We start from the raw sequence: 27,575 nt of genomic DNA, 5'->3' as shown, positions 1-27,575 counted from the left end.
CAATCCCTGTAATCAGTGGATTTACTAAGAGAGTCTAAGCATGGACACTTCATGGATTTCACCCTCAGTGAACTTTGACTGTAGACACAGAGTCCAAAATGAAGCTTTTTCTGCTCCATAAAAGAGAGGTGGCACAGTCTCTATTCATTAAGACAGCGTGGATGGTGAAAGAACTTTTCTGTTTCTCGTAAACAACCTTGGGTTAAGTGTTGGCCGGATTCCTTTAATATAAAAGTAAAAATCAACCGAACATTCATTCAACCGGCAAAATAAAAACTCAGACATGTTTCAGTTCTTTATTAAAATCATCTTTTTAATTCTGTCCTGCTTGCAGTACAGCACATTATTGTCAGTAATGTCCTCACTGGTGGCAGATGAAGCAGAGCGGTGGCAGCATTGTACCACCCTCACTTGTGGTGTGTGTGTGTGTGCATGGGGTTGTATTTGTATATGTGCTCTTGTGGATCTGAAAATGTGTGCATGAGTGTGAATCTGCATGTGTGTGTGTGAGGTGCTGACAATAAAGTGTAGCACAACTAGCCATCATCCCGTACAGTCAATCAATACAGCAGTATTAATACAAGGCCTTGAGGCATTGTTCAGAGGTGTACAGGCAGAAACTGTGGATGTGTTTCCACTGCAGGCTAAAACTGGGCTTGCCAGGGCTCAGGGCCAGTAAATGCTTCAAATATTTCTAAACGCAGTGTTGAAAAAAATTCATTTTGACTATGCTGACTTAAATTAATGAATCATAAACACGTAAAAGTGTAAGTCGGCCAAGGAGGGGAGGATCTCATATCTCAGGCAGTGTTGTTTCCATGTTCTTATATTTGACCATTTAGGAATCCTTCCCGGCTGGCAAAAAAAGGGGAGGTACTGACTATTTTTGTTGTTTGAAGATGTGATTATCAAAAGAAAGCCCTGGTTTGGCCATTTTTGGCCTTAGTGGAAACCACGCTAGCGAGCAGCTTTAGCCCTGCCCCTGACACGTGTCATATCAGCTTGACCAGTTTTGTAAAATTAAGAAAGAAACAGTGTGTTTGTTGTGTAATTCTTTTTTTTTTCCTCTTTTGTTTTACAGCACAGCAGCTTGGCAGACACAACACACTATGTACGTATATCAAAGTTCTTATATATACCGTATAGGTTGGTTGGCAGGGGTAGCTGTGCATGTGTTTTTTATAGTAATACAGCTACTAAAAGATGCAAAAAAAAGCCTGTGCTGCTCGCTACATTGTGTTTCAAAGAGGTCACCCTACTGTACACTGCGGTAGAAACTCCAGGGTCCACTGTGAACCCCAAACAGGGTCGAGAATGTGACCCCTACACAAGTGAGAGCTGTGGTAAAAGCTGCTGTATCCATAAAAGTTTTAATTAGTCGTTAATCTGTAGCCCAAACCAAAAATAAAGGCCCCTCTGGGTAGACAAACACACGCCACCACTGCTACAGTGACACGGTCATAAGACACTCGCGCACCCCTCCTCGTTGTCACTTTGTTGAAATCTTAGCGTTAGCTACAGTAGATAGCTAATGGAGGCGGATGGTTGGTCTTAAGTGAGCAAAAACACAGTTACGTACTGGTCTCTGTTTTCGCTGGGGGGTAGGGAGCTGGGCAGGAGGTTAGAGACAAGGAGAGACAGACAAACAGACAAAAAAGACATATTCATTGAGATAATACCGTAAATTTAGTAGACAAACTTATATAACATAGATCTTAGCGTCTTGAAATATACTATCATATATATTTAGATATGCTATTTTTTTTTAGATGAAATAAATATATCCACAGATACTCTTCTTTTTTTGAAAACAGACCAGCTTTACAATTGCAGACACGCACCAAAACACAATGGATAGACATGAGGAAAAAGAGGCGGGGGGGAGAAGGAAGGATGGGTGGCTCATTTCTCTGAAAAAACACCCGAACTGTCTGTTCACACCGCTAGCAGCTGTTGTGCTGTGCTAATGCACAATTAGCTGTTTATGATAGCTCACCTATGCTGCAGATGGTTGAGCTGCAGCCCCCCTTTAAAAGAAAAAAAAGGGAGGCTGATTCTTCTCAGGTTGCAGAGATTGTTTGTGTTTAGGGAAACAGACTTGAGTTGCTCGCGGTGTGAAAGCAGAGAAGCATGTCACACTTACTCCACGCTCTTCCTGGTTTCTCTGAGGTTTGTATAAGCTGTGGATCGTTGACTGAAATAAGCAAAGCACTGAACTGTCTCCAACTTGGCTTAATACAGTCAGCCTATAAAGCAAGTCTATAATTTGAACTAAAGAATTTCCCTGTTGCCAGTGAATATGAGGAAATATGTGTTGATAACACATAATATTTATATTATTATTATAATGGACTTGAAATGAGAAACAATATCCCCAAATGTCAAGATTCTAAACAACAATTTTTTCTAACGCTACCCACCGCCACAAATATATATATATATATATATATATGATATATATATCTAGATTTTTTTCATAAAGAAAGTCAGACAAACTCTACACAACAAGTTTATGTTAAAAACTTAAGTTCTCTTTTGTTTTCTTCAGCTGAAGTAAAGTATGGCTCAGATGCAGTTCCAGGCAAACAACATGAGCTGACCAGGCTGTTATGGGAGAGATGGCTCAGGCATTACGACCGACTGAGAAACACAACCAGTCTTGCGTGCAGTGGCTCTTGCCTTAAACTCCACCGATGTCCAGTGTCCTGATGCTGAATTCTAATGTTGGTGGATCTAACAGGCTACTTGGACTAAGTGCTTGACATCGGAGTGTAACTGCTGGTGTCAGCTCGGTCATGGATTAAAAAGCTATAGCTCTTAGTTACACATTTACAAGGTGAGAAATACTTTAATAACAAAAAACAAAATTGCACAGCAGGTGCTACTGTGTCTTTCATACACCATCACTCAGATCCAGCGCTACCTCTTCAAAACCTGCCTCATCCACTAGCTAGCCTCCAACTTAGGCACAGTCTCGTTGACATCAAAACGGCACTCACACAATATAATTTTGCACCAATCAAATTCCTCTCCATCCGATCACACTACTCTTGTTAGCATTAGGCTAACCCCATACATTAAATGCATTAAAATACATACCTTCATAGTCATACTTTACACAAAAAATGGCAGGAGCAATTAGCATAAGGCTATAAGTATTTATTTCCCTGCAACAATCTGTCACCGTGTCTAACAAAGCTGTAAAGCTCCACCTAGCATCTCCTGCTCGATGGCAAGCAAACCTGGGTTGGTTATTTTTGCAAATATTTGCGGTTTCCTAGCCTTGGCACCAATTGGACCTCTGACAGGAGAATAACAAACACAAAGATTAAATCAATTTTAAACCGTAACACAATGCAGATTTAATCCTTCAGCAACTACTGCAGACTTACCCTGCAAGATTAAAATACTGTCGATGGTGAAACTGAAGTCTACTTTGTTCTTTACCATCAGAAATGCTACAGTTTCCATCTTCAAGTGTCTTAATTGTTGTTGCAGCACACTTGTTGGCGGCTGACTTTACATTCAGTCAAATACAGGAAGGGAACAGACACTACCTCCATCATTGTCGTTAGGTAGTTGAGAGAACTTTTCGTGTGCACCCAAGCTTGAGTAGTATGGCACAGTGCTTACATTGTATTAGACTTAATATGTGTCTTGATATACAGAACACCATCAATAACAACAACAACTACAACACAGAGGTAAAATAAAGGTTTTAAAGTATAAAATCGTAACATGAACAGAGGGTCGAGAATGTATTGCTCAAGAAAGAGAATAGATGAGTTGACTTGTGAAGTGCGCGTGTCCTTACATGTGAATGTATGCGAGTTTTTGCACTTTTAGGTGTGTGTGCGTGTATTGGCATGTGCGTATTTGGGAGATGACGAAAACTCTGCAAGATAAAAAGGAAAAACAGCAGCTAACGCTGTACAGATTGATGTCGAGCTCTACTTAAGTTTGGCACTCAGCTTTTCATTAAGCCAGCAGAATATCAGTCACAGTTGACTTACCCTGTTGTCAAGAATACAAACACAGAAAAGCACAGACACACAGAATAATCACATCAAGGAGAGAGGATCCAAGAGGGAGGGAGGACAGGAGAGGAGATGACAAGAGAGATGGGGAAAAGATAGACACGCGAATAAGGCAGGAAAGCAGAGAGAAACAGACCGAAGAGAAAGAAAGAAAAGTAAGGGGTAAGAGTATAGAAAAATGCGGGAAAAGATAAGAGGGAACAAAAGAGAAGAGATCAAGAGAAGGTGCATGGATAACACAGAGAAGACAAAGTGGTTTTCACCCTCCTGTCCCTCTAGACAAGTAGGTATTGATCATACACAACAAAGGTGCCTTGGGCGGGCGTCACAGTTCTGCGGGGGTGTAAACAGTTTGTTAAGGAGAAAGGAAAGTAGGGGTAAGCGATTTGTTTAAGGGAAAAAAAAAAAACATAAGAACACTGTTCTGTGTTAAAGGCTTCCGAGAGCAGCAGGCATACAGTACTACAAAGTTCCTGAGCCCTCAGTAAGCATTAAGAATCCTCTGAATACAAACTACTGCTCTGCTTCAACATCCAAAGCCCTTCACTGTCTATAGCAAAGGGATCATCTTCAGTTGTACCACTATATTGTCTGATTTAAGTGTATTGGTTGACCCAGTTCAGAATAGAAGTTGTTGCTGTGGTTGTAGTCTTTCACATACTGAGAGGAATGAAAGGAAACATCAGTAAGCACAAGATTGCTCCTGTTTCCCTTTGACCTACCCCAATGGGGTTTGTTTGGCTTTCTGGTTTGTTTGTTTGTGCAGAACTTCAGGAAAGGGCTCAGTGCGTATACGGTACTGACTTGGCTGCGCAGCCACATTTGCTGCCGGGCAGATTCAGATCCAGATGACCTGCTAAGTGTCACCTTTGCAGGGCTCTCTTATGACTTTTGATACCTTATAGAACTTCAGACCTCACTCTCCACGCTGGAGAAATGGGCCGAGCCCCTTCGCGAGCAAAGGCTCTTGGCTTTGAGGGGTAAGTGAGGAGACTGAGGAAATCTCTGGGGCTGGGGTACAGAGCGCAATCTCTGGTACTGCAGTTTGGCACTTGCCGAAGCCATGGAGGAGGACTGGGGCGCCCCCGGGGTGGATGAGACTACAGAAGGAGAGGATACAGAAGAGGACGAGGTAAGGGGAGGAACATGGATAGGGTGAGATGTGGACGGAGGAGCTGGAAGGGCAGGGAGCGGGGGTGGCAAGTTAGGTATGAGGTTTGGGGGCGGGGATGCTTGCCTTCCTCGCTCTCGATCCCTATCTGTTCTCTGTGTCCGCTGCTGGATGCTGAGGTTTGACTGACTGCCAGATTTAGATGGATTCTGTGAGCGATCAGGTTTGGAGGAGGAGGACGAGTCATGTTTGGGCTTCAGGGGACCACCAAAACTCTGGCAGTGGTGGTACAACTCTTCCTGGCTTCGCGAGGTAACGCGGGCCCATTTGGAGGAATGGGCCTGCGGATGGTGTCGTGGGGAGTGACAGGAGGAACAAGCTGTGTGCCCTCTCCCCTTGTCCTTTGACTTCCGTTTACTCTTCTTCTCGTCCTGTATGTGGAGCTTGTCCACCGACCAGTATCGCCGAGGAGGTGGCGGCGTGAGAGGAGGTGGGGGCCAGTGCGATCCTGATCCCCACCCTCTCTCTCCCCTATCAGCCCCTCCTCCACCACCACCACCAGCTCCACCTCCACTAGACCCCCACCCGCTCTCTGCTGTCCCCCACCTCTCTCCTCGCTCCAGGAACAGGTCATCTCTACTGTTGATGCTGCCAGCTTTATCCCTGGAGGGGTAGGTACTGAAAAACCAACCTCCCCCTCCGATCCCTCCTACTGCCCTTCCTTCGTGATCCTCCCAGTACCTCTCAAACTTTCCAAACTCTCCAGAAGAACCATCATCATCAGAGTATATCCCGACTACCTTATCACGTTCCCGCTCCTCATCGGACATTGTCCTTCCTCCTCCGCGCCGCTTACTGCGCTCTTTCCTCCTGTCCTGATCAGAATCCTCTTCATCATCCTCGACTTCGGACTCCCACTCGTGGAAGGACAACCCCTCCTTGGAGTGCATCTCGCCTCTTCCGTTCCGTCCCAGCAATGGCCGCCTCTCTCCCTCCATTCCTACAGCATCCCTGTCGGAGCTTTTACTCTTCCTCCTTTTAGAGGAGACAGGCAACAAGGGCAGGAAGGCAGATGGAATGGTGTCGGAGGATGGGTTTCCCCCTCCCCAGAATTTGACAGATGTCGAGGGCTTACTGCTCGAGCCATGATAGTGCTTGCTATTTCTTCGCCTGTGGTGTTTTTCCTTTCCTCGACTGTCTTCCCCATCATCCCTCTCTTTCTCTTCTCTTTCCCTCCTCTCTTCTTCGCCTGGGATGTTCCACCCGTAGCTTCTGATGGAGCTTTCACTCTTTTTCCGAAAGGACTCTCGCCTCATGGGCGGATATGACGGGAAGTCCGGTGTCCCTGATTTGAGATCCTCTCTCTTTTCAGGATCTCCTCCTTCCTGCTCTGACCTCTTCCGCTCTCTCTTTCTCATCTTATCCTCTCTCTTCCTCTTCTTCTTTGCTTTGCGCCTCTTTCGCTCCCTCTCTCTTTCCCTCTCCTCCCTCTTCTTCTTCTTTCGGCCCTTCTTCCTCCTCTTCCTTTCGCGCTCCCTCTCTTTATGGTGCCTCTTCTCTTCTCTTCCCACTCCTCCATCCCCCCGGCTCGCTGTCCCTCCCCTCCCTCGCTCCCTGTCTCCCCACGATGCCCACCACTCCTGTAATTGGGCCAGTTGGCTGCCAGTCCTCTCTCTGCCATAATCTCTCAGAGGACGTGGCTTCCGCGGAGGGATTGGCGGAGGTGGCGGACTGCATGGCAGTGAGCGTGAAGACATTCGGCGTGAACGGATCTTCCTCCGTGACCCCAGGAGGAGGCTGGACTCCTCTGTGAGCAGATCTGAGTCGTACTCATCATCCACCGTAAACTCTCGATCCCCTGCTCGATACCGGAAACTCAGCGAGGAGTTGTAGGAGCTGTCACTGGAGCAAGATGAGGGGGAATTTGACCGAGAGAGCGAGACAGAGGATGAAGAAGAGGATGAGGACGATGTGGAGGAAGAGGAAGAGGATGAGGCACTGGAGCATGAGGAGTAGAAACGGCATGGGGAGGAGGGAGTGGTGGGGGTGTGTGTAGGGGAGGAAAGTGGGACAGGAAGAGGAGGAGGTGGAGGAAGACGTCGCCCTCTTCTTCCACCTCCATCGCTTGCTCCGTACCTCCCACCTCCTCGCCTCCCCAAAGGGAGTATATTCTCGTACAGGGGACCTCCTGAGCCTTTTCTCCTTGCCTGAGCTAGGCTTCCTCGTCGCCAGAAGGGAGGCCTTCGTGGAGAAGATGGGAGTGGTGGAGGAGGCTTGGAGATTAAGTGCCCTGGGCCTGGTTGGGGGCCTTTAGGCGGCAGCCGTGGCATCCCTGAGGCTTTGGGGCCTCGAGGATTAGCTTTGGGAGTCTGTTGGGGGCCCCCTGCCTGTTGGTCCGAGCTAGTTCCCAGCCCTTCTGGATCTATAGGTCCATAGTAGCGCTTATATTCATCTAGCCCTGTGTCACCTCCTCCCCCTGTTCCACCTGCAACTCCCCCTTGCAGGGTCCAGTGCTGTCCAAGGTTCTGTTGATACTGCTGCTGGGCCTGGAGTTCAGTGATCCCTCCTGCTATCCCCCCAATGCCCACTCCTCCAGCACTGCCTGCGCTCATGACTTTCTCCGGCTTTGGCCTGTTCCAGCGATCCACTACAGCGAGTCTGCGGTCGTGGCGAGGCAAGAAGGTGGAGCAGGGCATGGGGCCTTCCAGCAAGGGGCTATTTGAGGGACCCAGAGCCATTGCCGAGTGTCCCGTAGTTGGCGGTGATCCGGGTAGCATGGATGTATAGGTCTGCCCCTGTTGCTGCGGCTGATGGTGCTTCTGCTGCTGTTGCTGCTGCACCATGGCAATGGCAGTTGTGTTATTCACTGTGGCTGTAACGAGGTGTTGTTGGGGTGCAGTAGGCATGGTGGTCACGGTGTGATACTGGGGCAAAGAGCTTTTGCTGCCTCCTGGTGCCGTCTCATCCTCAAACTGGCAGCAACTGTACATCCCCTGGGTAGAGAGATAAAAGAGAGATTGTAATTAGACCAGCAGGCTGCCAAGTTTTATAAGGAAGAACTGTGTGTGTGTGTGTGTGTGTATCAGTCAGACAGACATGGGAAGAGAGAGCCTGACATCGCCAATTTTGAAAAAGAAACCTACAAGGAAGCTATGATCTGGTGCCTACACAAACCATATGAATGCGATCTTTAGAAAACTGCTACTTTGTGTTTTGTCTTATTCCTCCATATCCAGATCTTTTGAAAGTAGCAGAACCATTTAAAATAATTTTCACTGATTTAATGTTCCCACACATCAAATAGTTATGATTCCTGCAAAAAAACACTGATGAGCTCAGTTTAGAGTAAAAACAAAGACTTCTTGTGAACAGGTCAGAAAATGGTTTTGGTAATAAGCAGAAAAGAAAAAATGAGACATGCAGAAAATAAGCTGCTAATCTCTCCTTCCCTACCGATGTCATCACTTCAATATTTTATCCTATTAAACATTTGTGTTCATTTATGTCATAACTAGTGTATGAATTATTGCGTTATGGCCAGAAATGTGTTTTGTGAGTTCACAGTGACCTTGACCTTTGATCTTCTCACGAAATTGTAATCAGTTCATGCTTGAGTCCAAGTAGAGGTTTGTGTCCCTAAAGGTTTTCCTGAAATACACAGGGACATAAGGTGACTGCGACCTTGACCGTTGTCCACCAAAGTCTAATCGCTTCATCTTTGAGTCCAAGTGAACATTTGCACCAAATTTGAAATAATTCCATCAAAGTGTTACGGAGATATGAGACATGTGAAGGCGCGTACGAATGGACGGACAGCCCGAAAACATGACGCCTCCGGCCACAGCAGTTGTCGGCAAGGTGACTTGAAAATATAGTACACAGACTTTTTAATGACTCCCCTTAGTTAAAAAATAGTAAAGAATAAGCATTATCTGGGTTCACCTACTCAGCTTGTTTTAAGGGAAGAGCTGGTGGTTTTAATATTTTAACATTAACAATAATCCAACATTACATTATAGCTGCTTCACTGTTGGGTATTTTAATCAGAAGCTGTAAAAAAAAACACAGGATAATGTCTTGATGAAAACCAACATATGACATCTGTGCCGGAGACACAGCGTGTTAAACAGCCACTGTGAATACCTGGCAGAGGAACCAGCTGAACCTGTGACAGGCTGATGCTTCAAGCGAGGGTATAAATTTATCCGGGCTACAATTTCTGTGTTTTTATGCATCTTCTATCCAGTCATTTTTTCCTTTATCTTTATTCTGTCCATTGTATAACCAGTGTGGAACTTCATCGGCTCAACACATTTCACAAAAACAGACTCAATTTTGAAAACAGGAAAATAATTTATCTTTATTCTTTCTCTCAGCATGATGGGAAATTGCTCGAGGTGGTTTCCCTCTACCTCAGGTTCTCAGTGTCCCTATGTTTCCTATAAAGGCAGACAACAGGGAGCGCTGACCGTTAAATATTAATGAGAGTTTTGGAGAAACTTTGGACTGAGTTTACCAAGCTACTTAGAGTGTCAATTTTCACAGTATCAAACCAAACAAAGCTTTCAGCAAACAGAGCGTCACTCAGCTGGAACAGGACTGGGTTTTCTCCGGCAGCACTGAGAAAAACAATTGCAGAGGGGAGGTGTGCAATAGGACTTTACGGTTTCTGGAGAGGAGTTAAAACAATGGGTGAGAGCAAAAGCAGCAAAACCTATTTTGTCATTGTACAAATAAAACAAACAGTTGCCAGCTTGCTTTACTTAGCCGTAACAAAAACAAGCTTCATGTGTCCTCGGCCCGTCCTCTTCCAGTGCACAAATTAAGATTAAATTTTTATTTCCTTTGATCTTAACTGACCTAGAATTTTCCCACATCGCACAAGGTTAGAGATCTTAGTTCCTTAGATCCCAGTTCCTAAAACTGGCTCTTTTCTGGTGTCTGTGAAGAGAAACGCTGTTATAAAAACCTTTTTTTCTTTAAGCAAGTCACAAGTGAGATTCTAGTGCAGCTAGAAGAGTTCAACAGATTTGCAACAGAAATCAATTTGTTTGAAGAATCTCCTGGGAATGAAAGTTTTTTTATCTTGAAACATGAAGAAGACGAGAGGTCAGTACACAAAAATCTGAACACATGAAACCTGATCCTAAAAAAACATAGTAAATAAGTAAAAAATGTCTTCAAAGGGAAAACTTTGTGTTAAAGAAAAAGATTAAATATGGACATTATCTTCTCATTCAGACCGAATTCCACATTTTAGGGTAATTTCCTGTAGTTGCGATGGCGAGCCTATCGAAGAAGCCCAACCCCCGACATGCAGACTATTGGCAGACGCTGCAATTTACATTGTCCCCTAAACGCCTACCATGCGGACTATGCCTACACACTACAATTTCCAGATGTTCCCTAAATGCCTCACATGCAGGCAATGGGTAGACAGAGGGGCACATCAACAGGGGAACTACTCAGAGCAGTTTTGGGGCAGCAGCTGTGCACTGTATAGTCTTTATGGGAGGTTTAGGGGGGGTTACGGTTGTCATTGCAAAATGTGCAATGGGGGTCCCTTTGGGAGCCCCCTTTTTCCCCTTGAGGGCCCAATGCATTTGCCCGGTTTGCATCTCCCAAATGAGAACAGAGACTCATTTTCATGTATCTCCGTTATCTTGCTGTTATTTGTTGGCACTTGAGTTTAAATAAGATTGTTCTCACTTGGTTTTAATGAACTTGCTTGGGGAGAACACTCTTTAATCACCAGTCTGGCTTTTTCCATCTCTGCTGCAACACTCAGCAAAGCTTGACATGAATAAAACATGAAATGAAAGAGTCAGAAATGTGCGTAAATTACTATCTCCTCACAGCATCTTTTTATAATTGTGAACCCCGTGCAGAAGCAGTCAATTATAAAACCATGTCAGATGGCCAACTCCGTCTCTACTGTGCCTGGGTGTTCTTTCTCCTCACCTTTGTATATTTACACCTCACTGTGGATAGATGGCATTCAATTAGCAGCACTGATGATGGACCATACAAATCACAAAGCATCTATTATTTCTCATATGTGGAGATGATTCATAACATCCACAGATATCTGCCGCATATTAATGACAAAATGTGTGGGGCCTCCTGTAAATCTCTGTTCCCCACCGGGACACAGATCTGATGGAGAGACTGTAATAATGGCCCTTCCGGACACATGAATCAGCAGTCCCAGCAGCAGAAGTGCTATCACAGTCTCCAGAGCATGGGGCGCAGCACACTGTGAAATTGAAACTTGGGTGAGTCACTGATTGGGTTAAAGCAAGCCACAGAGGCCAGATGTAGAGGCTTTAAAGCCAGCACAGCATATAGCTTGGGAGATAGAAGCTAACTGGTCTTGGGAGTGCCCTTAGCATGGAATTGATGTTTTTATTCTCAGAATGAGGAATGCTACAGATAAGAGTAGAGTCTGCTCAAGCGAGAAAATATGCTGCCACGCTGTAGTCTGAAGAGAGGTGAAACTGTGCTCCAGAGGCTCTGCAGGGAGCCGACAGGAGGTATCTGCACAGATATCACAGACTACAGGGAACACAATGGATTTTCACCTACATGGTAAATATACTGAACTGTAAATTATGAATAAAACAATGCAGTGTGTTCAGTAAATGGCTTTTCAGCCTTATATCGGTACATACACAAGACCTGGAGTTTTGCTGCCCAAGCCTGTATACGTGCTGCCTGCAGGTGGGGTTTGATACTGAAATTAAAGATCACTATTGACCATAAGATAAAACCTTTATGTAACACATGTTAATTTAACGTGTCTCTCCTCTGCACCAGAGCCCCACAGATAACACACAACAGGAGCAATGACACCAGGTTGTAGCTGAACAGCTAACCTGTTTGACTGTGGTTATTCATAGAGATGTTACAGTCGCACTCTGCTGCAGGAGTCAAGTTACTGTTTATCTATTTATAGAGAATACAAACCCAACTGAAAGAACAGTTGTCACTTGGTTTGCCAGGTTCTAAAGTTTTTGCTCTAATGTCATTGTCTTCATCTCACATCAAAGCAAAGTGGTGAGTCAGGTTTCATTTATGAAGCAACTGCTTTTATTTTAATCATTGTAAGATTAAAGATTTTGTCCCTCTGGGTTTTATATCTAGCTAACTAGAGCTTTGTGCGACACATATCAAGCTTAGCGCTACATTTACTGTTGTTAGATAATGTTTTATGATTAACTGGCAGATTTTATACTTAACTTTTATATTAAAAAAAGTCTGTGGACAATGTGTCAGAAAGAAAGAGCAGCAGCAGGAGAAAGAGAGTTTGTTTTCATGCTAGAACATTACCATGGGTTTGGTTTGTGCTTGTGTTCGGTTGGTTCAGGTTGGGCTGAGACCGGACTTTCCAGCCTGTGTCGGACCAACAATCCTTACAATGACCGCCATTCACCCTCACATCACTGCAGCAGAATGTTCTTTATTTCTTTATTGATTCCCGGTGATTAATCAGCACCGATCATCTTGATTTACACACTGTGTAAACGTGTCTGGTGCTTCACGTATTTTAAATGGGCTGTTAATTTGAAATTCCGCCGGGTAGAGTGCTGTGTTCAGCACATGCACTTTCTGCTCGATGTGCACTGTCAATATATTACTTCTCATGATTTAAACTCTCCTTTCCGTGTGTTGTTTTACCTAATCTGTGTACAACCTTCTTGTTTTATATCATGATTATTTTTTCCATGATTTTATTGAAATCCATCTTTGTATAATTAAATATTAAAAGCATTAAAAACACTTAGCTGTGGCCCTATGTGCATAGTTTGAATTGCAGATAATTCAGTGTTTTGCAGGTTAAAATGAGTCTTGATTTAATTAGACTAGAGCGGTCTCCTCATATTTTGGAAGCATAATGTCAGAAGCAAGAGTTGTACTGTTAATGTCCTCTCACTACTTTTTAGTGCAATTAAAGCTCTCTTCTGCTGCGCATAAATTAGCAATTTTCTGTGCTCCGTCAGGCGGGAGGAGATCATAAATCAAAACCTTTGTGTTGTCACTCCAACATTGTGGTGTTCGTCTTACGACCAGCGGCACGTACACACCGAGCCTTCCATCACAGCGTCTTCTGACAAACAACAATATCTCCCCGGTGCTCCATGAAGCCTGCTCCTCACCTCGACAGTCTGTCCTCCCCTCCACCTTGCCACCCGTCCTCCCTCCTCCTCTCTGTCCATAAGTTTCTTTCCCTTCCTTCCCTTCTCTTTCTGGCTACCCCCCCCCCTCCCCCCACCATCACCCGCTATACTCCACTGCCTCTGCCATCCAAACCCACAGCTGTCTCTTCAGCTGGACTTTTTTTCCTATCTCTTCTTTTCTCAAAGTTTCCCTCCCCTCGCCTTCCCACTTCTGCTCACCTGCCCTCCCCAATCACACCGTTCATCTATTTCCAATCTCTTGATACCTACCTTACTTATCTTGTTCCTTTTTTTCCAGTCATTTCATCCCCTTTCTTCTCTTATAACTTTCATCTCCTTTCATCCATTCGCTCCCTACTTTTCACCTCAACCCCTGTTAAGTCTTTCTTAGGACCTGTATTAAATATTTCCAGGACCGTGAGCTGGACTCACAGAATCTGTATTGGTTTCTAAACTAAAAGAGCTGTGCGACAGCTAAGTGATCACTCTGACCCTCGGACCCTTCGGCTTCCCTCTCGGTGTGTTGCCAAAGATAAATCCCATTGATTCTGCTCGTTTTGGCTTCACCTCCTTGTCCCTGCTGAGTGCCAGAAACAAACACTGATAGTGAGTAGCACCTGCTTCTGTGCAGTCCATGTTGATTGTGATTGAACACTGTTCATTAACCTTCCTTCATCTATATCTCCATTCTCCTGAATGAAGTGGACCTCAAGACTGCAATCAGTGAGGGAGCTTAATTTTCAAGTCGGCGTGTTCTCAACAGGAGATGCTAAGTTTAACCTACGTTTCCACACCTCTCAGTCTATCTTAACATCTGCTCCTGCACAAATCACTTACCAATGCTCCTCAAGCACTGCAGCTTATTTCACTGATTGGTTCTACCTTCTGAGGTTGAGTGTGCAAATCAGTGGGATCAGCTGCTGTAGTGTTTGTAGTGTCACAATGAAAATGTAAAACCTGTCATGCCTCAGAGTTCACTCCCTTTGGTCTCCTCACCGCCTGTCAGAACTTTAGAAATGTTTTTCTATCTGGTGCAGGTAGATAATATTTGTACCGTGTGTTGAAACGTGTCTCTGGTATTCTTTCATCGATCTCCAGGACAAACGCGCCCAAAATAAAGAAATGCATACCCATGAAGAAGGTGGTGTGATATACATTCTAGGAAATGGTTCTATGAGAGCAAATCTACGGGAAAAGGCCATAGGGTGTAAAAGGCGTATATTAAAAGATCGATCTCAGGATTTTATGAATCAACATTAGATCAAATTGATTTGAATTTAAAAAATCATTTTTTCTGTATTCAGTTTCTGTATTAGAATTATTATTAGACTTAACTTTGTTGTTAATGCGGCTGATTGTTTCTTTGACCACAACTTGCGGCTGTTTAGACAATTAAATACATGAATCTATTCTATTCTTTTTTTTTTTTGGTGAGCTAATAAACTGAGGTACTTGTTTTGGTCTATGGGGAGGGGGGGGCTTTGGTGTCTCCTCTCACCCTGCTGAGAGCCAGAAGGAAGTCCATCCCACCAGATCGCTTCACACAGTGCCGCAGCTTCCAGTACACCAGATGCTCCCAGGCAAATACCAGGAGGCTGAGGCCCATGGCCACCAGCAGCATGTAGAAGACCCCCGCCATGTTGTCGATGTCCAGTTTACTGCTCATCACCTGGAGGGGAGAGGAGATAGATGGGTGAAGACAGGCGGTAGGGAGAGGAATGGGAGACGTTATAGGAGGTGAAAGAAAGAGAAAAGTAAAAAGCAGAGGGATGTAAAAGGAAGGGGGTCGAGATGAGACAGGAGAGTGTATTTATTACTAACGAGGGCCAATTTGTCTCCCAGACAGGAGATAAAAAGTTAATTACATCTAGCAGTACAATGGAGAATCCTTTGCTGTCACTGGATGTCAGAGCACCCATCTGTGATATTTTAGAGCCCCTGCACTCAGAACGCTGATGCAAAGACCAAAACATGTCAGTCACCACAAAATATCTGGTTCCCATCAAACAAAGAGGTTTTCAGGCAATTTAATTTATTCAGTTTCAACATTCATGGCTCTCTTCAGCAGCCCGCCTGCAATTATTCTCCAATCAATAATTATTAATGCTTGATATCAAAGGTTTTGGTTCCTGTGGGGGCATTTGCAGCCAGTGTGAGCACAGGCATTTATTCAGGGCCATGTTGTCTTTTTGGTTGTCTTGCTTGGCTAAGTGGGAACAGTGTAATTTGAACTCGGATGGCACCAAGTAAATGAGCACGCCCATGCTTGAAAATTGTGAGTCGTGGCCCTCTGCGATGCGGCCCGCAGTACGGTTTTGTTAGGGCCGGGGTTACAAAACCAAACACAGGAAACAACCACAAAATGCAGGGTGACTGATCGGCAGAGTGTGGATGCATAATCATGTAGAAGGAAAACAAATATCAAACCTGAGAAGATGACGGGTTACCAGAACTCAATAAAAATAAAATAAAATAATACAACTGCAATAAAAATACTACTTTTGATTACATGTAGCTTATGTTTACAAGCTCTGGTTTGCAACTGGAGTGCAAAGAAACAGAAAGTTGGGATTCCAGGACGCCTTTAACCCTTTAATATACAGTGCTTCCACTTTGTTTTCCATCATGAAAAAAATCTGCCTTTACATACTGTAGAACACTATCACAATTATCAATGATATAATCAGTTGTTAGGGTAAAATTTATTTGATCTAATCAAAAATAACGCACAACTAGCATAAGTAGGACCTGAAAGTGGCTTCATACACTTTAAGTCTTCTCTTCGCTTCACTGATGTGATCTCTTAAACGTTTTCCTTTCAGATGTTTGGTAAGGTGAATACAGCCAAATAACTGTCCTGTAAAGTGTTTCTCTTAAAATTATTCTACATTGGTTTTTATTCACATAATTGTTTTCATTGTTTTATCCGTTTTCCTTCTCTTTGAAACCCATTGATTTTATGTCTTGTCTGTAATATTGCTGCCTTTGTCAAGCACTTTGTAACGAACATGGGTTTTGAAAATTGCTCCATAAATGAAGATTATTATTATTATCATCATTATTATTATAACTTCAGTTAGTCTGGTGATTGGTTTTCGTGATACCTAGTTAACGGCCAGTGGGAATACAAGCAAGAACATTACTGAGGAAGTGCCTGTGTCTGGTCTGTGGTCGCGGCAGGTTCAGCACCATGGACAGCGCCTGTGACAAAAGGTTGGTCAAACGAATAAATAGCACATTTCATACCGTAGTCCCCAGCAAAAATGGGAATCATTAATTTTCACTATAATTCCATCCGTAAGTAACACAATGACAGAATGTATGGCTCTTTTAGTCATGAGTTTGGAACACTTTCTCTCATAAAACATCTAAAAGCAAAAGTCTTATCAGATGGGGGACCCTGGGACAAACTCTTATCAAATAGTGGTCCATTGTCTAGTTTGGGTCAGTGGTTCTTGATGTCAAAACGTTTGAGAACAACTGGATTAGACTATGTTCAGTTCCTTCCAAAAGTAGTGCAGAGGATGAATGTGTACAAGGTTGCTGGAGAAAAGGTTTAAGAAATCATACCTCAATCTTATCGTTGTGGCAGATACCGGACAGCCAGAGACGCTCCAACATATCAATCTCATCTGCAACAGAAAAGGTAGAGGGAGAAGAGGAAGATTAAAGAGAAGAGAAGCAGAGAGAAAATGAAACCACAAGATAAGAAAGAGGGAATCAAAAAAGGAAGATCAGGGATGAAGGAAGGAAGAGACAATTGGTGGAGAAGGAGTTAAACCAGCACTATAGGAGAAAATAAAAGGGAAAAGAAAAAAAGGAAAAAGGGGATTGCTGCCCCTTTGTTATGAGAGGAAGGTGTTTGATCCCCTGAGGGAGAAGAACGAAAGAAGCAAGAGAAGGAAAAGCGACTAGATGAAGAGAGAAAGAGGAGGAATGGAGTCTATTGTGTTATTGCAAAAAAGAGAGGGACAGATGATGAAATGTAGCACAGGGGGAGAGAAATGAGAGGAGAGAGTGAAACCTTGTTTGTATGATGTAAAAAAAAAAGGAAGAGAAGAAGAGACTGGTGGTAAAAATGAGGGAATATTTGTGCCCATGGTGGTAAAAATGACACCCCAGTTACTGTAACTGTACTAATTACAAGCACAAGGCTGTAAAGCATGAATGGAAAGTGAAAAATTAGAAAAGGAGGGAGAGACCTGAAGAAAAGGGAAAGGTTGCGAGAAAAAAAAAATAAAGAAAGAAAGGTGTTTGCAGTGAAAGTTATCAAATCGAAAAGAGCAAGTGGGAATTACAGGAAGTGACTGGAGACGGAGAAGCCCTTTGAAGCAGGCTGTGAAATGGCCAGGCGTTTGAGTCGGGCACACCAAGGACAGAGCCAAGCGACAGCGCATGGGAGAGATGGGGACACACACACACACACACACACACACACACGTAATAAACACAGAGCTCCGGCGTAATGGCACTCTCAGCGCTGGCCATTAATGCGTTCATCAAGAAGAATGAGGGAGGCAGTAAGGAGGGAAAAGCAGGATCAAATGTACAGAGAGACTGATGCAGACAGATGTGCACCGACCCGGTGTCCAGAGGACTACTAAAAGTAGCACACGCACACACTGACATGCAGACACACACAGGATCCGAGTCAAAGGAAGTTCCAATCCCCTGTGCTCACAGTTACAATATTAACCGACCCCTGGGTTAATTAACGGCGTCTGGAGACCCCTGAATAAAGCCCCGGCGCACAGATTAGACCACCACGGCTCGGCCATGCTGACTGAAATGTCAAATCTGCTCAAACAAAACATAAATCTCAATCCAACATGTATCACTGCGTGCCACATTTCACTTCCCCAACAGTCATGTGTGGGAATTCAAACCTTCCTTGACAGCTGAATTAAACGGGGCTCAGCTCGATCGACCCTGCCCGCTCTCACTCCGCTCCCTGCACAGATCCCTGACAATAGACGCTAATACGCATGTTCATTCTGTGTGTGGCTCCCTCCCATAATCTAATTCATCGAGTCTCAATGAGTGCTCGGCTGATTTCTCTCTCCCCGTCCGGCTCTCCGCCTCTCCCCCTTTATCTCCCTGTAAATACGTTAATCATGGCAGTCAGCGGCGCATAAAGCTGCTCTTGGGGAGAAATCTTCCTGACAAAGAACTGACAGACAGGCAGAATTTCAGCTGGATCTTCTCTCACCTGCTCCGAGGAAGGAAAATACCACAGAGTAAAGAGGGGGACTCGTCTCCACGAATGAAAGGAGCAGAAGAAGACGAAAAGCCAGAGCTTAAAATAGATTCCATGTTTCATTCTGTTGATTTTTGACAGTTTAGCTGTGATTTGGGAACAATCCAATTCAGTTTCCTTCAATTCTATTCTGACACAGTCAATGTGCCTGTCTCCTTTTAATAGCTTTACATTGGTCAGCAGTGATTTAAAGCCTTCCCATTTTCAATCCTCTCAGGAGCATTATAAATAATGTCTTCTTTATCCAATCTGTGCAGGAAAACGCATTAAGGGAAAGGGTATTATGCCTTGGAGCAGTTTTATAAATATAGTATCACCTGGAATTCTTCCACAAGGAGGCCTAACCACCTCAAATGGCTTCTTTCAGTGCAAAGCAAAGCTTATTTCCCAGTCAGAACTCAGAAATAAAACAGCGGCGTGTCCTGATGAGTTGATGCCAATCAGCCTGCAGTGAAAGAATGTGTTTTGAAATACATCAGATGCCACCAGTGAGCATTACCCTTAACGATGAACCCAGACAGCCTATAGAAACCTAATTTAACACTTGAATGAGCATTTGTTCGGATGCTTAAAATTTGCTGTTTTTATGTTCTCCTGATAGCTGACCATAGCTACTATCTCTCCCTTACTTGCCCTAAGAAGTTAATTGGCCACTCTTAAACTTAACTATACAGTTGGAGATTAGAAAATACTAACATAAGCAGTTTTAGCCCCAGTCGTCTTGGAGGGCACTCACAAACACTTTACTCCAGACCTCATGAACCATAGGTACAGATTAGAACCCAGATCGACTGGTAAAACCAAGAGTTTTCTCTTCAGGCTGAAAAACCCTCTTCATTAACAATGACTGCTAATGCTACACCAATCAGCCTGTTAAGCTCTAATTCATTCTAATTCCTAATTAATGAACAAGACCCAGAGTTTCTCAAAACAACTCTGCACTGTTAGCCACACTTGGCCAGAAAACCACCAGAAAGTCACAGTCTGATTTAACGTAAAGAACTAAATCATCAGCAAATGACATGATCCCGAATTCACAGCAAATGATTTTATGAACAAAGCTTCAGTTGTAAGTAGGGAGTCATCTTGAGTTGTGAGTTTTTAAGAGAGGTCTTTGTAGAAGCTGTTAAGCTTCATACCTCTTCGGTAGGTTTCGTTTACTTTGGATTCATACATATCTGAGTGTATGCAGGTAAAGTGGTTTTGAGTAAATATATTTTTTTAATGTGCAAAAAAAGAAGAAAAATTTAATATATTCAATCTTTCAACTACATAATAGTAATTTCATGCATTCTGAACCAAGACAGAGATTCCACAAATAAAAGTGATGATTTTGGGAAAGCTTGTTTTTTTTTCTGTATATAGAAATTGAAGCAAGCTTGTTTTCTGTTTTTATTTCAAAGTTGGTTATATTCATATATGATTTAATGTTTTTACCTGTCCTACTTAGATTGGATTAGATTTTATTCTCAGTGACACTCTGGACTGCAGCAATATTCAGTATATAAATAACTGCGGATGAGGCAAAAGTGAACTTTTCTGGGAGAAAAATATTGGACAGCAAAACAGTTTAAGTTATTGTAACAGTTCCTTTGTGAGTGACAGAAGATAATGATATGAGCTGTGGTTATTCTCACTGTTGTGTCACAGTCCCTCTATCGCTGAAAAAAATTGTTTTGTCAAAACTGCAACCAACCTGAGAGACTGGAGGTGTTTTCAGGGTGAGGGAGATGGGAGAGGTGGTGCGTGTAACGGAGGCGCTGAAGTCTAATTGATCTCTAAGGAAATGGATCCCTGGAAATATTAATCTTTTCAAGGGTACTTCTGCAAGGCACTTGGAGTTATGGGGTATATGAAACTTCCAACAAGCCAGTGCCAGAACATTTTGTCCGACTGCCAGAACAATTTCAGTTTTTACAACTGTCTCATCTTTTATACCCACTCTTCTTCTAACAAAGAGACATTGTGAAGGGACTGGAGTCGACCTGGGAGTCTAAATATTTAATTTACCAAAATCAGTGTTGCTCAAAGGAATCCTTATAAGCCAGCGAAGGTTAATGTTTTAAAGGAGATACTGTGGAGATATGTTTTTTGAGATACTGTGCAAATTTAAATACAAAGGAAAACAATGCCATGTATCAGGGTTAAGAGTCCTTTTTTTCAGACAGACCAGTACCTACTCTCACCACACAAGCTCAGAGTTATCAGCACCATACAACACTGAGCTGACAATGTGCCAACAAGTGCCCAGGCCCAAGAGAGGGAACACAAACACCTGGAGGATGCACTTAACACATGTGGATACCCTCACTGGACATTTGTGAAATCAGCCACAAGATTCAGGAAGAGCACCAACACTGTGGTTAGTGAAGAAAATAATCAAGGCAAAAACACTGCCATCCCATACATGTCTACAGTCTCTAGGAACCTGAGGAGGATCTTCAACAAGCATCCAATCCCTGCGTTTTTCAAGCAAAGTTACACACTAAGACAAAAACTGGTACATCCAAAAGATTGCACACCCACAAAAGCAGTAGTGTATGCCATCCACTGCAGTGAGGAATGCACAGACCTATACATGGGGGAAACCACTCAAAGGCACTAAAGAAACGCATCGCTCGATACATGAGGGGTTACTCCTCAGGCCAAGAATCAGCAGTTTACCTACACCTGTAGGATAAGGGACACACCTTCAATGACAACCATGCACATATATTAGAAAGCGAGGACAGGATGTTTGAAAGAGGAGTGAAGGAGGTTGTCTACATCAAAGTAGAGAAACCATCTGTCAACACAGGAGGAGGTCTACAACACCATTTATCCCCTACCTACGATGCTGACCTTTCATCTCTTCCCAGGAGATTTAACAACCATTCACACTTGTCACTAATGTGACTCCAACAACTCCAATGACTGTCGTTACAACAGCCAGGAGCATGAACGAACCAAATGACATCAATGGCCTTGACAATGATCCCATGGAGGTTAAATAACTAGGTCTCCTCACTAGTCAGTCAGAACTGAAAAAGGCTCTTGGATGTGGGTTGAACCCTCTTCAGTTGCCCTCAATTCATCTTTTCTTGAACAACCATGACCTGGATGACTGAGAGTCTTCACAGACGGTCCTTAATTGGGAGATTTTTTGCCATTTTTAGTATTTGTTTCTTCATTCTTTTATTCGTTTTTAGATGTTAATCCCAAATGATCTGCAGTTTTTTGTTTGACTGTGGAACTAAATATGAAAACAAAATTGCAGTTTCAGAGAAACTCTATTCTCGGTCTATAAAATTAAAATCAACATTGGGGTCTCTGAAGACTCAAAGCCATCTGAACAAAAAAGAATGGGAAGAAAAAGGAAATCAATTTCCCAAAGGTGTACTGTGCTGTTTTGGTGTGTTCCACCCTTAGTGTTGCTTAGCTGTTTGCATTCTTCTTTTTATCATTCTTTCGGTGCTTTTTATTGGCTTTGCTCAGTCAGCATGAATCAGTGTGAGTGACACAAAGTGGTAGTGGAGCAGAGACGAACTTTGGATACAAGGTGCTGAGGGATTTAAGTCCAGGTGCAACATCAGCAGTTGTAACAGAACAGATTCCTCCATCTTTGCAGTGTCACTTTGAAGACGAATTATTTCTTGGAAATCTGTTGGAGCCAAGTGGGACTTGATACACAACTGCCTTGTCTTCAATAGATTTTCCTTATCATAAGTAGGGCTGTGCATCTTCTCTCTTTATGTTTTAGCAAATGCAGGGTCAGCAGCGCTCCAAAAAGAGAGTTCAATGGGTAGTTAATACTACTACAGTTGATAACTGAAGCAAAACACAAATACCATAAATTCTCACGGTCGCTGTTAAGTCCAGGACTAATCATTAAGGGAGTGATAATATCTGTGGATGGCCTAATGCACGACGCCACACATTCTGTCAGCAGAACAGAGTCATGTCATACTCATCACTAAATATTTCTGTTAAAAAATCTTTATACAACCAAGCACCTAACTGTTGTTTCACTCCAGTTAAAGGCGTTTTATTTGAAGTGTTGATCCATATGAAGATATACTGTATTTGTGGTTTGAAGAACCAAAAACTTTCTCAGTGTATTTTCACATCTCCTCTCTCAGTAGCCAATCAGAAGAGAGGCTCATCGCCTTCTTGGCTGACTTTTTTCAGAGTGATTGACTAAAAATATAGCAGATATCAGGTAAAGACTCAAAGAAACCAAATCCTGTAAGGTCGGACGATTGCAGGTGGGCGGGGCTTGGGGCATGGCTGAGAGCAGTGACTGCTTTGTTGTGACATCACAGATTTACAGAAGTCCTGACGGCTCCTTTTAAGGCTCAGTTTCCGAATACAGGCTGTGTGCATTTCTCAGTGGACTGAGCGTTTTGATACTTTCACAGTATTAATATAGAACCTAGACCTGCTTTATAATCAAGAGACACACGGTAATCTCAATTTATACAATATGGGGATATAATATATCAACACTTCCTGCACATTTTCACATTTAAATCCCACCAGGAAAGGAGGGGCTCTGCCCTTGAAGCTACTGAAGGACTTTTAATATGAAAATACAGTAAGTGCTGAATTTTAACTGAAAGTAGCTTATCACAGATAAACAACAACAAAGTAGAAGAAACTGGAATTTGTGTATGATTAACAATTATATGTTTTTAACAAAAACATGTATACTCATATTTGAGTAAGACATGAAATGTAGTTGACATAAACATAAACAAGGATGAAGCTCTGTGTTTGCATCAACAGCAAATTAAAACAGGGGTAGATCACACAGCAGGGAGATGAGTTACTAAAATATAATACAGAAAGAAACTACTATAAGCCCATTACATAAAGTATTTCTCTACAGGTTTTCTCTCTAGCTAAGATTTCAGATAGAGGCTGAATATATTGAGATTTGAAAAATGTTGTATTCATCCATATCAACAGTTTTGCTGTTGGTGTCAAATAGCAAGATGTCTCATTTAAAGGAACAACTTCCACACTGTGAACGTTTTCTGTATCCACGTGCTGTCAGCCTCCAGTGTTTCTTGCCCCTGGGAACTGCTGTCACCGCCGCCACTGAGGCATTTTCCACCCGCTTCTTGAGCTCACTAATTGCGAACAGGCTAAATTGCTCCCCAGAGGAGCCAATTTGGTGACTGACCATTCATGTGCTAAAAAAGGAACCAAAAACGCTCTGACAAAGAGATGTATTATGAGGTAACAATTACAGGACCTGTTGAAGGCCACAACGCACATGTTGTGGATAATTCATGTGATGTCATTTGGCTCGGTCATGAAGTTGCTGTGGCACATGCTGAGTTTCTGGATCGCTAATTTAGAGAGTTGATACAGTTCAGCCAAATAAGTATCAGCCCAAAATGTAAAATGCAATTTAGTTCATTCACATTCCTGGATAAACGATGAGAACATTATTGAAGTTTCTCTCTGTCATGTCTATGTCGACTGAGTTATCTCCACAGTTCAGGATGAATGTGTGGGTTGTTTATCATCCTAAAAAACCTGCATAAATCATTGCATAACTTTTAATATTTGTGGAAATTGTGATTTCTAATACAATTTTTATTTCACCTCCATTTCAGTGTTGTGTAAGGTTTTAAAGGTTCTGTACACAAAAAGAAATTCAGCCTTGGACTTATCTGCTGGGACTGGCTGCATGAATGGCACTGGCAAAAGTGGTAAAGAGACTGACAGAGCCAGTTAAAATTTTTTAAAACTTTTTGGATGTTTTAACAGGCCACCAGCCGATCAGGATTTGAGCCAGTAGTCCCCGTGGCCAGTCCGACTGTACTCTAGTCTTATCTCTGTCTTTGTCTGAGGCCTTTCTCTTCAGTGGAGGAAATTCTGGAAGGTCGCTTTCACCCGAATGCTTCGTACTGCACTGTGTCATCTCACCTGTGGGTGGCGCCTGTGTGTTTATAAATGTGGGGAGGACCAACGGTTAAACTGGAGGGACTCTCATGCACACGTACATGCACTTACATGCATGTGCTACTAGACTGGCTACCAAATCAAATAACAGAGGGGGTGTGGCTTCATTCTCTGCTCAGGATGCCATTACTCCACTTTATCTTTACATAGAAAATAGATGTTTGCTGCTGAATTATTGTTTAAAATCACGTTTCCAGAAGCTTTAAATAAAATATTTGTTTCTATCTGAACGCGAGTGAGCACTTTTCTTAAACCAATACATAGTCTCTACATGCATGACGACCTCAACAAGCTACCAGTGTGGTAAGTACGATTATTTTGCTTCTTGTCATTCACAGCTTTAGTGTTTCAAAATTAACGTTGGTACAGACTCAGCCCTTTTTTCCTCCCCTGAGCACAGATGTTCTGCAGCACAGCTGGCACCCTCACAGACCACTGATGCCAGCAGAAGCTAAATGGCTTCCCTTTCATTATAAAAATGTAAAAAGACGGGGTAATATTTTAATACTGAGAGTCCTCCTAACTACTGCAAACCAAATTACTGGAACCTGTCAAGGTCACTGTGTAAAATGTTTTCAACGACTCTCTCTCTCTCTCTCTCGGCTGCGTTTGCCTCCTCTCTTCATCCTGCTCAATTTAACGAGAGCCACCAGTGTGAACGAAAGTGAGCAAATCCAAGTGGTAATTTAAATACTGTTCACCTGTCTCTGGGATTTAGCAGACTATTACACTTTGATAGGGACTGCTGAAATGGACAACTTAAAGGATTCAGGCTTTCCCGACCCTTCCTTTGATCGCTTTTCAGCCTACTTACACGCACTGAAGAAAGACTGTGGAACATCAAGAGACCGTGATTGACACAAACAGGCATAAACAGACTGGTTAACAATGGCAGCCAGTTAATTATGCTATTAAAGCTAGCAGGATGAGCTGTGTGCTCCTCCATCTTCCCTAACATCTGTCTCTGCTCTTTATCTTTTCTCTCCTCTTCCGTCTTCTCTCTTCTACAATTATCCCTTTTGCGACAGAATTACGAATGGTCTTTGAAACGTGATGTGAAATAATGGTTGAAACTGGCTGAAACGTGTCAGTATAGAAAAACAAGAAGAAAGTCTGGGTTTGGGTGTATTTTTAGTCCATTTTTGAATCTGCAGCAAAACAAGGCCACTTTTTATTTTCTGGACCAGTTTTTATACGGAATTGTTTAAAAATCCATCAGACTCAACATCTAAGTTCTTTGGATAAAAATAATGCAACAATTTGAACTCCACATACCAACACATTCTCTCAGACCTATTGTCATCTGCCTTTTGTAGTGTTACTTTATGAAAACATTGAGCTGCAGTTTCTAGAACAGGAACGATTTTTCTACTTAATTTAAGGGAGTCTGGAAACTTAAGAAAACTCGCTATTACAAAACAATATTGATCGAGACAGAAGCTCATAATTCTTTGCTCACAAAATAAAAATAAAATCACCGCATACACCCACTGCAGTAACATAGGTTAATACATGTAACATCAACAGGTGACACACTTCAAATGAAGGAATTCAGCATTGTGTAAACACAAGTCTGTTATAAAATGACACAGGAAAAAAAAAAAGTCAAATGATTTACTCGTTAGTAAAACAACTGGACAATTTCAATTGTGAGGAGAAAAGTGAAATGGCCAAATGAAGCTCATACAGTCTGCAGGGAGCATTTATATGTTCAGACAGTCAGAAGATAGGAAGAGGAAGGATGATGTCATAACAAGACAATAAAGACCTATAGGTGAAACTTAAACAGTGGCTGTACGCCTCCACCAACCAGTCAAGTTGTAGTTTACATCCACGTCTGTCCAGACAATATATGTAGTGAAGACGTTGAATTTAATAAAAGATATCAATTGTATTTTGTCATAATTACTGCACCCGTCTTGGACAATATCAACCATCCTCTCCAAAACATTCTGGCAGGACAGAGAAGCAGCTGCAGCTGCAGCAAACATCTAATCTCACTGCGCTGCAGAACAGAGAGGTTCAGGAGATCCTTTGTTCCCACTGTCATCAGGTTATACAACACCTCAGCCAAAGGAAGTGGACTAATCTAATTACTATTGTTTATTTATTACTAACTGTTATTATCATTATTATTATTAACAATGAGCTAATGGACACATGAATTTCCCAGAGGGGATAAATAAAGTATGTATCTATCTATCTATGATTCTTCCAAAACTGTGTTTTGTGAGGTCACAGTGACCTTGACCTTTGGACACTGAATTTTAATCAGTTCATCCTTGAATCTGTTTGTATCAAATTTGAAGAAATTCCATCAAGGCGTTAGTGAGATATCACGTTCACGGCAATGGGACGTACGAGCGCACGTGCGGAAGGACGTTCAAACGGACGAACAGCCCGAAATACATAATACCTCTGGCCACAGCAGTCGCCGGCACAGATGCATAAAATGATTAGTACACATAGTACTTCCCCTAATTATAAAATGGTAAGAATAAGCATTTCCTTAGTTCACCTACTCAGCTTTTTTTAAGGAAAGAGCTGGAAGAAATTCCCTCCAGGCTTTACTGAGATATCACGTTCACGAGAATGGGATGGACAGACAGACGAACGAACCGACAACATAATGCCTGTGTCCTTAGCTGTCGCCGGCGCCAAGACAAAACAGACACAGGAAATAAATTCAGAGGGAGTCAGGCTGTAAGTGTGTAATCAAAGAGATGAGACGGAGAATGTGTGATGTGCCACTGAGTGTGTGAAGAAAGAGAAACAGAAAGCGAATACACTTGTTATCTGACAGGTTTAACAAAGATCACACCTCCCTTCCTGTTGCTCCCTTTAACCCTCTGTAATGATGTTACTCTCTCTCCCCTTCCTTCCCTCTTTCTTGAGTTTTTTATCTGTCTTCCTCATCATCTCCTGCCGGATGCATGCAAACACGCAATATCAGATTCTTTATGGGACAGAGCTGAGGAGAGACATCGCTTCCACTTTGGTATCATTCTGACTGATGTGTGTTTGTAACTTTAACTGGTTCG

General features: G+C 42.8%; 1 protein-coding gene across 2 annotated transcripts in view; it reads right to left on the bottom strand.

Moving 5' to 3' along the window:
- Positions 1-282: 282 nt before the first annotated feature.
- grin2da (glutamate receptor, ionotropic, N-methyl D-aspartate 2D, a) overlaps positions 283-27,575 on the bottom strand; it is a 140,775-nt gene continuing 113,482 nt past the window's right edge. For both annotated transcript variants that reach the window (XM_056399408.1, XM_056399409.1), the window contains 3 exons: positions 16,896-16,957; positions 14,824-14,994; positions 283-8,141 (listed from right to left, as the gene is read on the bottom strand). In XM_056399408.1, coding sequence (XP_056255383.1) covers positions 4,947-8,141; positions 14,824-14,994; positions 16,896-16,957 — 3,428 coding nt within the window. In that variant the 3' untranslated portion in view covers positions 283-4,946. The remainder of the gene's footprint in view (positions 8,142-14,823; positions 14,995-16,895; positions 16,958-27,575) is intronic.

The sequence above is a fragment of the Seriola aureovittata genome, chromosome 16 (genome assembly GCF_021018895.1).
Source record: "Seriola aureovittata isolate HTS-2021-v1 ecotype China chromosome 16, ASM2101889v1, whole genome shotgun sequence".
In the NCBI taxonomy this organism is placed as follows: domain Eukaryota; kingdom Metazoa; phylum Chordata; class Actinopteri; order Carangiformes; family Carangidae; genus Seriola; species Seriola aureovittata.
Note: the sequence above shows the minus strand (reverse complement) of the source record. Positions and strands in the feature narration are given on the sequence as shown.